Genomic DNA, 13,623 nt, shown 5'->3' with positions numbered 1-13,623 from the left:
GCAGGCTTCTCATTGTGGTGGCTTCTCATTCGGAGCACGGGCTCTAGGCGCGCAGGCTTCAGTAGTTGTGGCACGTGGGCTCAGTAGTTGTGGCTCACAGGCTGTAGAGCACAGGCTCAGCAGCTGTGGCACACGGGCTTAGTTGCTCCGTGGCATATGGGATCTTCGTGGACCAGGGCTTGAGCCTGTGTCCCCTGCATTGGCAGGCAGATTCTTAACCACTGTGCCACCAGGGAAGCCCAAGATATTAGTCTTCTGCTTAAGGCAACTTCATTTCTTCAACTCATATCAATATTTAATGTTTTTTGAACCTAGTTTAGCAAAAGTGAAATAGAAGAGTTGACATTTCCCTGTAACCTTTTATCTTTAAGTGTCATGTTTAAAAGTTTGTCTTCATAACCACCAGAGATAAGAAAATCCTGATAGGTATTGAAAATTGGAGCTGAGACGTAACATTGTATGACTCATTTTCGATACTTAGTTTCACTTTCCTTGTATTGGTTCTTGTCTTTTTGTTTGTTTTTTTATCTTTTTCTAGGAGGAAAACAATGTGGTTCATAACCAGAAAGTAGAAATTCTGAGAAAAATGTTACAGAAAGAACAGGAACGGCTACAGGTACTAAGTTAGAAATGGGGCTGTTTTATAGGCCAGTAAAAACGTGAGTGGGCATAGTTGAGTTGGTATTTGTTATAATCATAATTAAGCACTATTGTAATCAACGCCATCAGCTATTTTATTGATTAAGAATAGACTTTTAAAGATTTTCTTGACATAAGTAATTAATTCTTGAAATATTTTTATAACTTTTCAGTTATTGCAGGAAGATTACAGCCGAACACCTGCCCAAAGATTGCTAAAAGAGATCCAAGAGGCCAAGAAACACATTCCTCAACTGCAAGAGCAGTTATCCAAAGCCACAGGCTCTGCTCAGGTAGCATCGCTATTAAAAGTGCTACCCAACCTTTTGCAGGAGAATTTTCTTCTGGGAATGTGTCAGAGAGTGTTGCAGTTGCCTTTTTTTAAAGTTATTTTTTCTAGCATAGGCCAACAGGAGGTCCTGTGTTGGATGTTACAGAAATAATGATTAACTAAAAGAAATGTGGGCTTCTCATTGTTTGCTTGCTCATGATACCATGCTTCTTTGTTCCATAGTAATTTTAGAAAGAATTGAGTGTTTTTGCTTTGATATCACAAATTACAAAACTATATTTAGATACATATATTTACATTTTTGAGATGTATTCTGCCATTGTAAAACAGAACAGCAGTTATGTTTTTAAGTAGGGACGTACAATTTTTCTTATTTAATCTGCACAACACCCTTTGAGATTAGATGTTACTGTTGTTTCCCCCCATTTTACATAAACACTTAGAGAAACTCAGAGAAATTAAATAACTTGTCTGAGGTCATGTAGCTCAAACGTGATGGAACTGGTATTTAAACCCACTATGATGAATTCAAAGCACATTCATATTAATAACTATTTTTATTCTAATTTTAAAATAGATTTCAATAGACTTGCTATATAGATATGTTTTGAAGACGGTAGTCTCACTAGAAAAATAGCTTAGCATTTATACATCAACCAGATTTATGTTCTATAATATTTAGATTGGGGATATGGAGAAATGAGTAAAAGCTGCTTACTTGTTATTCTTCATGAGTTAGGTCTGTAGGTTCACAGAACTAAAAGGATTCTTTGAAATCATCTATCCTAATCTGCTCATTTTAAAGTTAAAAAAAAATCATGCAACGGTTGAGAAAACTAGGGCCTGAATTGGTTAAGTGACTCAAACAAGGTCACACATTTGTAAGGCCTCCCGACTTCCTGGTTCAGTGTACTTTTCATGACACATTTTTGTTGTTGTTACTTTTCATCCCATTAGCTATATGAAGTTTTGAGTATTCCGCCTCAGTAATATCGACAGTTTATGTTGTGGTTATTACTGAGCAAAGACAACAATCTTACTCTGTTTGAATAGTAAAACTGTTGTTCCTGATTTAAAAGCTTATAATAATTTACGGTATAGCATTGTGTCCCAGAATTGACAATTTATTGAAATTCTAAAGTGTTGGAAGGCAGTTAACCACAAGTTATAGTGTCATAATCTTTACTAAAGGGCAGGGAATATAAATTATATAAGTTAAACTGTTTTATCTTTTTGCTTTATTTGAAGTTTGAGGTTTTACTCTCTTTACTGCAATACTACTTTCCCTGTCTTTAAGGTCATGCCATTTGAGAACCCCAGAATTAGTAGTCATTTACGCTTTTGACTTTTAGAGCTTTTAGCATTCTTGATTACATCAAACTGGGTGAATTTAAACAGTCTCCACTGAGGTTGCAGTGCAACTCCGTTTCTTTATACAGTCCATAATGAAAGGGTTTTTTGTTGTTTGTTTGTTTTTAATGTGTGTGTGTGTGTGTGTGTGTGTTTGTGTGTGTGTGTGCTTGATCTGTTTTAGGATGGAGCTGCAGTTACATCCTCCAAGCCATTAGGCGATGGGCTAGCAGTCAGTGAAATAGAAGCAGATCCTGGTGATGGACTAGGCAGAATTGACTATGGCAGTGGAGATGCTTCTCGGCCCAGTAGTGAAAGTGCAGATGTAAGTGTTCTACACCTTTATCTTCTTGTATTTTTCTCTACAGCCTCTTTCTCGATTTGATTGTAAGTTTTGTGAGCTACAGGTGTTTTCTTATTAGTTACTTTTCATTGCCACCATCTTTAATATAGCAATTTGATGAACAGAAATTCTGGATACCGTTGTATATGAGCTTTTAATTCCAGACTTCACTTTTTCCCTTGGACAGCATTGCCAAATGTTTCTTTTGAGGAGATGGAATTTCCCAGCAGGCGTCTTATTTGTGGGTAGAGAAGTTAATAATGCCAGTGCTTTCTTACTGAACCGAGAGGCCAACTGTTGATATCTTTAAGAGCATGTTAATATTCCATTTGTGGTCAGAGTGACTCAGTCGTGAATCATGGGGCACTTTGCCATTACAAAGAGGAAAAGCCTTAGTCCTCTTAGGTAGACTTTAGTTAATAGCCCATGTTTAGTAATGCTTTCTCGATTAACCCAGAAATTACCAGACCTACGTGGATTTTTGTTAAGAAGATGATCAGAAAGTATTTTAAGCTGAGTACGATGTAGCACCATAGTTATATGAATACTTAAAAGCTAAGTTCAGTGTTACCTGCTCAGCAATACTTTGTAAGTAGTGTGCAATAATAGGAATAACGAATTAAAAATAGATCACCCTCTTTAAAAGTGATGAGGAAAGTAATCTAAATCAGTTTTTTTTTCTTCCCAGTGTGGGTCATAAAATCAATTTAGTGGGTTGGGGCCAGCATTTTAAAAAAATAATAGGGTAGGAAGTAAGAGTACTTTTCATGTAGAAGAGCTAAGTGTTACTTTTTTTGACTTTTGTTGTACACACACATATATACACACGTGTGTATATGTACACATGTATCAGTGTGTGTGTGTATGCATGTGGGCACATGCTGGTTAGCAGTGTGAAATTTCTCTTATTGGAGGTTGTAAAAAAAAAAAATGAAAGCCACTGGTCTAAGCCATCATTTAGGGTATCTTTTGAGGCTTAACGCTCAGTGACTCAGTTCCTCATGCAAGGAAAATTTGAGGATTTTTTTATTTTTTGAAAGATGTTGATAGGAATCTTATGATTGGATAGGCTGTCTTAATGAAAGATTTCAATTTTGACTCAAGAAAACAGTTATAGTAGTTTCCGTTTATTGGGCATATATACCATAAGCTGTAATATGTGTTATATATTTTTTATCTTAGTTAATTCTCAGAACAGCCTTATGAAGTAGTAGTGTTGTTATCACAGCTTAACAAAAGAAATAACTGAGGCCAAAGTGAGTTAACTAACTTGCCAAACTTACCCAGCTAATAAGTGATCTGCCTCTACCTAGTTTCAAAATACCAGTACTCAGAGGCTCCAAGGTATGCAAATGCATAACATTTGGGGAGAGCAGTGAAAATTTTATAGGTGTACTAGGATTATAGATGAAATGGCTGGAATTGATCTTAGAAGCAAAGCCTTGAGTCCAAGTTATAACTTGTTCTAGCAGTACTGCTTTTGGGAATCCTCACATTTTCCTTTTTGATTTAGTGCTGGCTCTCCTCTCTGTTTTCATGGCTTGTCTCTACCATTAGATGGAAAGTTTCTTGAGAGGCAAGCACCCATCATATTTGACTTTATGTCTACAAAGACTGGCAGATTGTAGGAATTCAGAACAAGTGATACAAATGAAAATTTTGAATTTTATCTTGTATTTAGAGAAATGTTAACAATAAAATCTGTGGCTTAGAAATATAACTTTATGAAATACAGAGTGAATTGGCAAGTGTAGGAACAGGCATTCCAGCGAATTAAGACTGTTTGACACATGATTGGTGTTTAATTGGTATTTGAACAACAGAATGAATGAGTAAAGAGTTTGGGCTTCATCATGCATGCAGAAGAGAGGCACAGTCAGAAACATGTCAGTGTGGAAAATGAATTGGAGTAAAGAGACAGGGAGATCAGCAAGAAAAGAAGACTGCTTGGCTTAAGAGGAACTTAACAAATGTGTGTTAAATGGCTGATAAATTGTCACCATATATTGAATACCTACTTTGTGACAGCGGTTGTACCTAACGCTTTACAGATATTCTTTTTAACTTTCATTGTAATCTTGAGGAAATTGAGGCCAAATAAGTGGATGTTGTGGAAATCCAGGTGAGAGATGATATGGTGCAAACTAGGATATTCGCTGAACACCTATCAAACTCGTGTAATTCCTACAGGTGTCTTTTTGAAGCTAGAGATGTGCTGCTTTTAGCTTATGGATTTCCACGTTTGTTTCAGTTGTACTGTATTAAGATTGTAGGAACCGATCAATGCTTTTAATTTTTTTTTTCAATTTTCTGCTCCTTTTTTTATAAAATAATCTCTTTCTGGTGTTTGTGATATCATTATCATTGTAAAATTCCCTGCTTTTGATCACCTCAGAGAAGGCTTTAAAGAATAGCCACATTTCTGGTTCTCACAAGAGAAGCAACCTGATCACAAATCATCATCTCAAACTTAGAACATCTGCCTCTCTGATTTTCATTTTGCACCTGACTTTTTAAAAATTATTTTCAAAAATTTCAAACCTATTCAAAAATTGACTAAGCTAATGATCCACCTCATGTACCTAATCATCCAGCTCAGCACTCATCAACAAGTGCTCAGACTTGTTTGTGTCTGTCTTCCCTCATTCCTCATACCCTCCAAATGCTGGATTATTTTTAAGGAAATCTAAGACATTATTTCATTAATATGCATCTTTAAGAGAAAAGAAGACAAAGGAATGATAGCCATAATACCATTGTCAAATCTTAATTAATATTTTCTTAATATGCAATTTGACTACCCCAGTAGTCTTATAATGATCTTTTTTCAGTGGGTTTATTTGAATCAGGATCCAGTCAACGTCTTCAGCCTTTGGTTGATAAGTCTCTTAAGTTATAATAGTTCCCTCCTCTTATTTTTTTTTGCTCTTTTGTTGTTGTTGTTGTTAAACTGGGTCACATGTCCAGTAAAACCACCCACATTCTAATTGTATCTTCATGGTGTTGTTTAGCATGTTCCTTGAGTATATATTTGCTGAAAATTGGTAGTAAGATCTAGAGTCTTGAACAGATTAACGTTTGAGAGCTGTTGTTTGGCAAGAACAATTCATGGGTGGTACTGTGTATATCCTGTTATATCACATCAGGAGGAGAATGTCTGGTTGTCTTTTCGTGATTGTTAAGTTCGTATAAGGTGTTCAGATGATGTCAGCATGATTCCTTCATTATAAATTTCTCCATTAAGCTTTTATCTAATGTTTTTACCTGCCATTGATAGCAAAATGCCTGCATCCATTATTTAATTAGAGGTTTCAAAATGATAATATAATATTGTCATTCATTCTGTATTTATTAGATGGAATTATTTTATAAAGAAGAATTTTCCCTTACTAGTTTTAAGTTACCCTAGAATATAGCTTATATATAAACATTTGATTATTTTCCTTTATGTATGTGTTTTCAGAAGAGTTGATGCCCTAACACACTCCAAAGGTCACTAATGTGGGATGTGTGCCCACATGTGTGTACCTGTGTAATATTTTGAATTTATAGATTTTTAACATATTTGCTTATTGCATTTCAGTCCATTGCAGTGATTATTCTTTTTGATACTTATTAAATTGTCCCTTTTTTTGGGCTGGTGGTAGTCCCCTCAATTTGTCTTCTATGTTCTTTTGACATGACTCCCCAGTAACATAGCTTTCTTTCATTTTGGTGTGACAAAATTATTCTCACGTTATCTTTTATATCTCTTGACCCAGAGTCATCCATTTCTCCCAGGTGGGGCTTATATTTGAAACTACTGTTTTCTCTATCTTGTGGTATCTAGGCATGTGTATAGGTAGCATATATCTTCCTTATAGGCATTCACACAAAAATCTCTTGTATCTCATTTTCAGCTGCTCTGAAGAATGGCTCCCATTGCTTGGGGTGTTCTTCATCCCCCCAAAATTGAAGTTCTGTGTATCATATAGTTTGTATTTTACATTAGGTCATCCCAAACATACCATGTAAAGTTTATAAAAATCCATAGATCAGTTTACATGAGGTAGTAACAGAAAAATAGAAGCTTATTTTCATTCATATAAATAGGCCAAAATGCTTTTAACTTGGTTAGAAAGAACAGTTTGGGGCAGAAAGGTTTAGAGGAAATGGATAAAGATACAGTTTGATTTTGACATAAAGAATTTTTTTTTTTTGGCTGTGTTGGGTCTTCGTTGCTGCGCACGGGTTTTCTCTAGTTGTAGCAAGTGTGGGCTCCTCTTCGTTGTGGTGCGTGGGCTTCTCATTGCAGTGGCTTCTCTTGTTGCGGAGCATGGGCTCTAGGCATGCGGTCTTCAGTAGTTGTGGCTCGCAGGCTCAGTAGTTGTGGCGCACGGGCTTAGTTACTCCATGGCATGTGGGATCTTCCCAGACCAGGGCTCAAACCTGTGTCCCCTGCATTGGCAGACAGATTCTTAACCACTGTGCCACCAGGGAAGCCCTGATATAATGAATTTGTGATATATAATATATCTGGTTAGAGTTATTTGATAGAAATTAACCCTCAGGCCTAAAGATGAAATAAAACTATTCTATATTGTCTTATCAACATAAAACTAAAAAGCTAAGAGAATAAGTAACTTGCCAAAGTCAACGTAAAAAGTAGCAGAGCCAAGTATTATATGAAAGATATTCAGTAGTTTCAAACACAAATATGAAATTCAGAACATTATTCTTTCACACAATTTTTCTTTATCTCCTTTGGTGAGCCTATCGAAATGAAACGAATGTCTTTTTTTTTTTTCTTCTCATTAGAGTCCCAAGAGTGGCCTGAAAGAGAGGATTTATCTAGAGGAAAACCCAGAGAAAAGTGAAGTAATTCAGGACACTGTGAGTATGAACTCCATGAAATGATAATGTTTTCTTTAGCTTTCCTTATACTTAAGTGACAGAGATATCTGATATTTGTGTGTGTGTGTGTGTGTGTATTTTTTGGAGCAAAAGCTTAAACTTATTAAAGGAACTTAATAAAGATTTGGTAAATGGAGAGCTACTCTATAGTTAGCAATATTAGGTGGTTAAATTTTTTTTATAATAAAGTGCACATATCATAAAATATACTATTTTAACCTTTTTTAAGTTCATCGGCATTGTTACATTCACATCATTGTGCAGCCATCACCACATCTATCTCTAGAACTTTTTCATCTTTCCCGACTGAAACTTGGTGTCCACTAAACACTAACTCCCCGTTATCCTCTCCGTTCAGCTCCTGGCAACCATCATTCTACTTTCTGTCTCTTTGAATTTGACTAGGAGTAGAATCATACAATATGTGTCCTTCTGTGACCAGCTTATTTCACTAAGCATAATGTCTTCAGTGTTCATCAGTGATTTAGCATGTATCAGAATTTCCTTCCTTTTTAAGGCTGAATAATAATCCATTTTGTGTTTATACCACATTTTGTTTATCCATTCATTCATCAGTGAACACTTGGGTTGTTTCCACCTTTTGGCTGTTGTGAATCATGTTACTCTGAACATGGATGTACAAATAAGTATCTGTTCAAGTTCTTCCGTTCAGTTCTTTTGGGTGTATACTCAGAATGGAATTGCTAGATCTTGCATCTTCTTAATTGAATACTTTTAGCATTCTGAGTTTATTTTTTAATTAGGACTTGTATAAGGTTTTATAGTAAAAGATTTAACAGCATACTATGATTCATCTATTATTAGCAACATAAGGACTGTTGAAAAATCAGAAGTATCACATCAAAATAAACAAAGACAAAATAAAAAGTTGTCTCACTGATACTCTAAACAAATTTCCGTTGTTTTACCTGATTTTTTAAAAAAATTATTAAAGGCTTATGGTTTAAAAAACAAGAGTAAAAAGGGCGGAATCAAGTTCAGGAAATGCAAATACATAGAGTTGCAACACACTTAAGGAAGAAAAACTACAGCTATGTATTATTCACTTAATTTATAACTTGTTGGTCCATGTATATAATTTCAACTGTAACTACTGTGCAGATAACTTCCAAATCCCTATCAAAGAGAGCCTCACTCTCTTTGCTCAAATCCAGATCGTACAGCATTCAACTGCTGTCACATTTAAGCCAAACTCATTTTTTTCATATTTGTTCCAAATTTTCTATTTCTCTTAATACTGTATGGTCTCTGATTTCAGTGTTGGTAGTATTCAAATATCCCTTATTTTTTGCACTATACAGTAATGTTCCACCGCTGCCTTTTTCATGTGAAATCCAAATTTGTAAGTGAATTGACACATAGATGAGCTATTGCACCGGAGTGAGATCTACCGACCTACAATTTATTTTTACAGTCTTGTTGTCATTGTTTCTATAGCAGTGTTTGTGTGATTACTTGAACATTTTATTGCATTATGGCAGTGATTTTCAACTAGGAGTGATTTTGTCCTTTGGGGGACATTTGGCAATGTCTGGAAACATTTTTGATTGTCATGACTGGGAGGCTGCTCCTGGCATCTAGTGGGTGGGGAGAAGCCAAGGATGCTGCTACACATTTTACAATGCATATGACAGCCTCCACAACAAAGAATTATCTGGCCCAAAATGTCAACAGTACCGGGATTGAAAACCCTGCATTATGTACTTATGAAAATGAACTTTAAATGAAAAACTAAGGTTCAGTGACAGCTTTCAATTATATGACCTTAATAGAAATTTTTGTATTAACCTCTCTGCTAAACTTACTTCTATTCTCATTTTTCCTTTGTCCTGTTGTCTTCATTCACTTTTAAACTAACTTTTAAAAATTGTTAACTATTTATGTAAGCCAGCTTTATTTCTTTCTATAACAAGGTCTAGATATGTATGAAATAATAAATGAAGTATACAGAGAGGGATTAGAATCAGATAACCAAGGGTATAGTAAGCAAAGGGTGTTTATTATTTCCAGGGGAAATGTTCTCCCCCGCCCCCCGCCCCCAAGAAACAATCAACACTGGAAAATTTGAGAACCAGTTTGAAAATAAAGTACCTAAAGAAAATAAATAAAAAGAAATCCAGTCAGTTTAGTGAACCATGTCTTTGTGATGGTTTGGCTTTATCCTGTCTCTGAAATTGACCACTGGATAATTTTTCTGTTCCTTTTCTCTGAATGTTACCAGGACACTCAGTCACTTATTGGGAGTCCCTCTACCCGTCTAGCACCTCATATTATTGGAGCAGAGGATGATGACTTTGGTACTGAACATGAACAGGTGATGACTTTTTTTCTAAAAAACAAATTATTAATTTTCTGAGATGTTTGATTTCTTGCAAAAATGAACACTTCCTGGAGACTGAAATTATATTTATAAGGATTTGAAGCTAAAATCTTAGAACTAAGATTAATTAATTGGCTAATTACCCAGGTTAATTGCTTATTTTAGCTTTGACCAATAGAAATGGCTTTGCTTTTGAAGCTGATAAGAAGTCATTGATTTATACCTAAGTATCTCATCTTGGGAGAGGGGTATGTTATTATAAATTTTTTAAAAAATTTCAAATTCCAGTTGTTTATTGATGGTATATAGGAATATGATTGGCTTTATTCTTGTCCTTGTATCCCATGATCTTGTTGGTAAACTCACTACTTCTAAGAGCTTTTTAAAGTAACTTTTTAGGATTTTCTACATAGACAACCACGAACAGAGACAATTTTTATTTCCTTGTTTCCAATCTGTTTATCTTTTATTTCTTGCTCTTACCTTTATTGTACTAGTTAGGATTTCCAGTATGAGGTTGAATCGGTGTGGTGAGACAGGACATCCTTGTCTTATTCCTGATCTTAGGAAGAAAGCATTCAGTCGTTTATTATTAAGTATGATGTTAGCTATAGGTTTTTTGTAGATACTGTTCTTTTTAATTGAGAAAGTTTCCTTCTATTCCTAGTTTGATAAGAGTTTTTATCATGAATGGATGTTGACTTTTGTTGAATGACTGAGATGATCATATGTTGTTTTTTTAAATTTAGTCTCAATATGGTAAATTACATTAATTGATATTATGAGCATTTTGAAACAGCTTTGTATTCCTGGGATAAACCACAGTTGGTCATAATGTATTTTCCTTTTCGTAATAATGTTGGATTCAATTAACTATTATTTTGCTGAGGATTTTTGCATCTGTGTTTATGGAGGATATTAGTCTGTAGTTGTTTTTTTTTTTTTTTAATAATGTCTTTGGTTTTGATACTTGGGTAATGCTGAACTCTTAGAATGAGTTGAGAAGTGTTACTCCTCTTGTATTTTCTGAAAGAGATTGTGTAGAATTGGTATTATTTGTTTAGATTAACTTATATGATTCTAGGTTACCTTAAGTTTAACTATTGCTGTTTTCTGTGTTCAGTGTAGTTTGGGAATATACAAGTATTCTAGGAGTTGTCTTATTTAAAATCATACAGCTCCCTTTCCTACCACCATTTCTACGATTAGCTCGAAAGGAAGACAGCTATTTTGTTATTAGGCAAAAAGCCTTCCATTGCATTTTTAGAAGTGTTATTAGCCTGTTTTTTGGCATACTGATTTGTAGACATGTGAGCTCTTTGATAATCATCTTCTGGACTTTTATTCTCCCAGCATGGTCTTCCCTCCATCCTATTCCCAAGAGATTATTTTCAGAGGAGGAGATTCCATAGCCTGTATTGCTAATAAATTCTAGTGAAATTTTTTTAAATCTTGAATTTTTTTAGGGTAGGTTAAAGTGAAATTTGGATAGTTACGTTTAATTGAGCTGACATTACATTTTGCATTTATATATTGGCATTATTGATGTATAATTACCTCTTTTTCTAGATCAATGGGCAGTGCAGCTGTTTCCAGAGCATTGAACTGCTAAAATCTCGCCCTGCTCACTTGGCTGTTTTCTTACACCATGTAGTTTCGCAGTTTGACCCTGCAACATTGGTAATATATTTTATGATTTCACCAATTCAGAGTTCTTACATTGATTCATATACCATAAAACTTTTCACTTCAGCAAGATGAGTGGATGGACTTCTTTCAGTTTTCTAAACATTAGATACGAAAGATGATTAAAATGTTACTAATTTATTTTTTTATAAGACTTGGTTATATGGTAATAACTACATTGTTTATGGTGACCTACTTGTTCAAGGCATTCCTACTCGACGAGGATCCAGCAGATTACGTTTTTCATGATTTCTCCCCCATTTCTTTCTCTACTACAGCTCTGTTATCTCTATTCAGACCTGTATAAACAGACCAATTCCAAGGAGACTCGTCGTGTCTTCCTTGAGTTTCATCAGTTCTTCCTGGATCGATCTGCAGTAAGTTACCAAGTTAATATTATAATCTTTGCTTTAGTACATTGAAGTATTGGCCTCCTACTTCTAGTCTTCCCTCCCATGTTTTTGGACTTCATTCTGCTTTCTGACATCTATATTATATCTCAATTACTGATTATTCTTGACTATAATTTTTGTATCATTTCTAAGTTAGTTGTAGGCATATGAATTCTCACGGTAAGTTTTAAGGGATATATATGTATATTGGGGTTTATACATGTGCGTATTTAGGATGAGGGAGTGAAAAAGAGAACATAAATGATATACATATATATACATATATATTAGGATTGAAAGGGCAATATTTGTATAATTGAACTCTGGTTGGCCTCTTTGAAGTTTGGAGGCACAAGGGTAACTGAAAAATGGTGGAAAAGATCTTACTAGTATAAATGATAATAGATAATAGTAGTGTTTTATTTTACCAATAGAAATCTTAGTAAGGTTTTAAACTAATATGTTTTTGTTTTTTCTGTAATTTTCTTTTTTTGTAGTATCTGTCTGGTTTTGGTATCAGGGTGATAGTGGCCTCGTAGAATGAGTTTGGGAGTGTTCCTTCCTCTGCAATTATTTGGAAGAGTTAGAGAAGGATGGGTGTTAGCTCTTCTCTAAATGTTTGATAGAATTTGCCTGTGAAGCTATCTGGTCCTGGGCTTTTGTTTGTTGGGAGATATTTAATCAAAGTTTTAATTTCATTACTTGTGATTGGTCTGTTCATATTTTCTATTTCTTCCTGGTTCAGTCTTGGAAGGTTATACCTTTCTAAGAATTTGTCCGCTTCTTCCAGGTTGTCCCTTTTATTGGCAAAGAGTTGCCTGTAGTAGTCTCTATGATGCTTTGTATTTCTGCGGTGTCTGTTATAACTTCTCCTTTTTTCATTTCTAATTTTATTGATTTGAGTCCGCTCCCTCTTTTTCTTGATGAGTCTGGCTAAAGGTTTATCAATTTTGTTTACCTTCTCAAAGAACCAGCTTTTAGTCTTATTGATCTTTGCTATTGTTTTCTTTGTTTCTATTTCATTTATTTCTGCTCTGATCTTTATGTTTTATTTCCTTCTACTAACTTTGTTTGTTCTTCTTTCTCTAGTTCCTTTAGGTGTAAGGTTAGATTGTTTATTTGAAAATTTTCTTGTTTCTTGAGGTAGGATTATATTGCTATAAACTTCCCTCTTAGAACTGCTTTTGCTGTATCCCATAGGTTTTGGGTCATCGTGTTTTTGTTGTCATTTGTCTCTAGGTGTTTTTTGATTTCCCCTTAGATTTCCTCAGTGATCTCTTGGTTATTTAGTAATGTATTGTTTAGCCTCCATGTGTTTGTGTCTTTTACGGTTTTTTCCCTGTAATTTATTTCTAATCTCATAGCGTTCTGGTCAGAAAAGATGCTAGATATGATTTCAATTTTCTTAAATTTACCGAGGCTTGATTTGTGATCCAAGATGTAATCTGTCCTGGAGAATGTTCTTTGTGCACTTGAGAAGAAAGTGTAATTCTGCTGTTTTCAGCTGGAATGTCCTGTAAATATCAGTTAAATCTGTCTAGTCTATTGTGTCATTTAAAGCTTGTGTTTCCTTATTAATTTTCTGTCTGGATGGTCTGTCCATTGGTGTAAGTGAGCTGTTAAAGTCCCCCACTATTATTGTGTTATTGTCCATTTCCTCTTTTATAGCTGCTAGCATTTGCCTTAA

General features: G+C 34.8%; 1 protein-coding gene across 2 annotated transcripts in view; it reads left to right on the top strand.

The window, feature by feature from the left end:
- Positions 1–13,623, top strand: part of ARHGEF12 (Rho guanine nucleotide exchange factor 12) — a 141,983-nt gene that overhangs the window by 92,227 nt on the left and 36,133 nt on the right. For both annotated transcript variants that reach the window (XM_029207188.1, XM_029207190.1), the window contains 7 exons: positions 539–616; positions 813–932; positions 2,466–2,606; positions 7,422–7,496; positions 9,760–9,852; positions 11,428–11,538; positions 11,823–11,921. In XM_029207188.1, coding sequence (XP_029063021.1) covers positions 539–616; positions 813–932; positions 2,466–2,606; positions 7,422–7,496; positions 9,760–9,852; positions 11,428–11,538; positions 11,823–11,921 — 717 coding nt within the window. The remainder of the gene's footprint in view (positions 1–538; positions 617–812; positions 933–2,465; positions 2,607–7,421; positions 7,497–9,759; positions 9,853–11,427; positions 11,539–11,822; positions 11,922–13,623) is intronic.

Source organism: Monodon monoceros, unplaced genomic scaffold, assembly GCF_005190385.1.
Source record: "Monodon monoceros isolate NGI ecotype Baffin Bay Population unplaced genomic scaffold, NGI_Narwhal_1 Super_Scaffold_7, whole genome shotgun sequence".
Classification (NCBI taxonomy): domain Eukaryota; kingdom Metazoa; phylum Chordata; class Mammalia; order Artiodactyla; family Monodontidae; genus Monodon; species Monodon monoceros.
The sequence above is the reverse complement of the archived record's forward strand: the minus strand, read 5'-3'. Positions and strand labels throughout refer to the sequence as shown.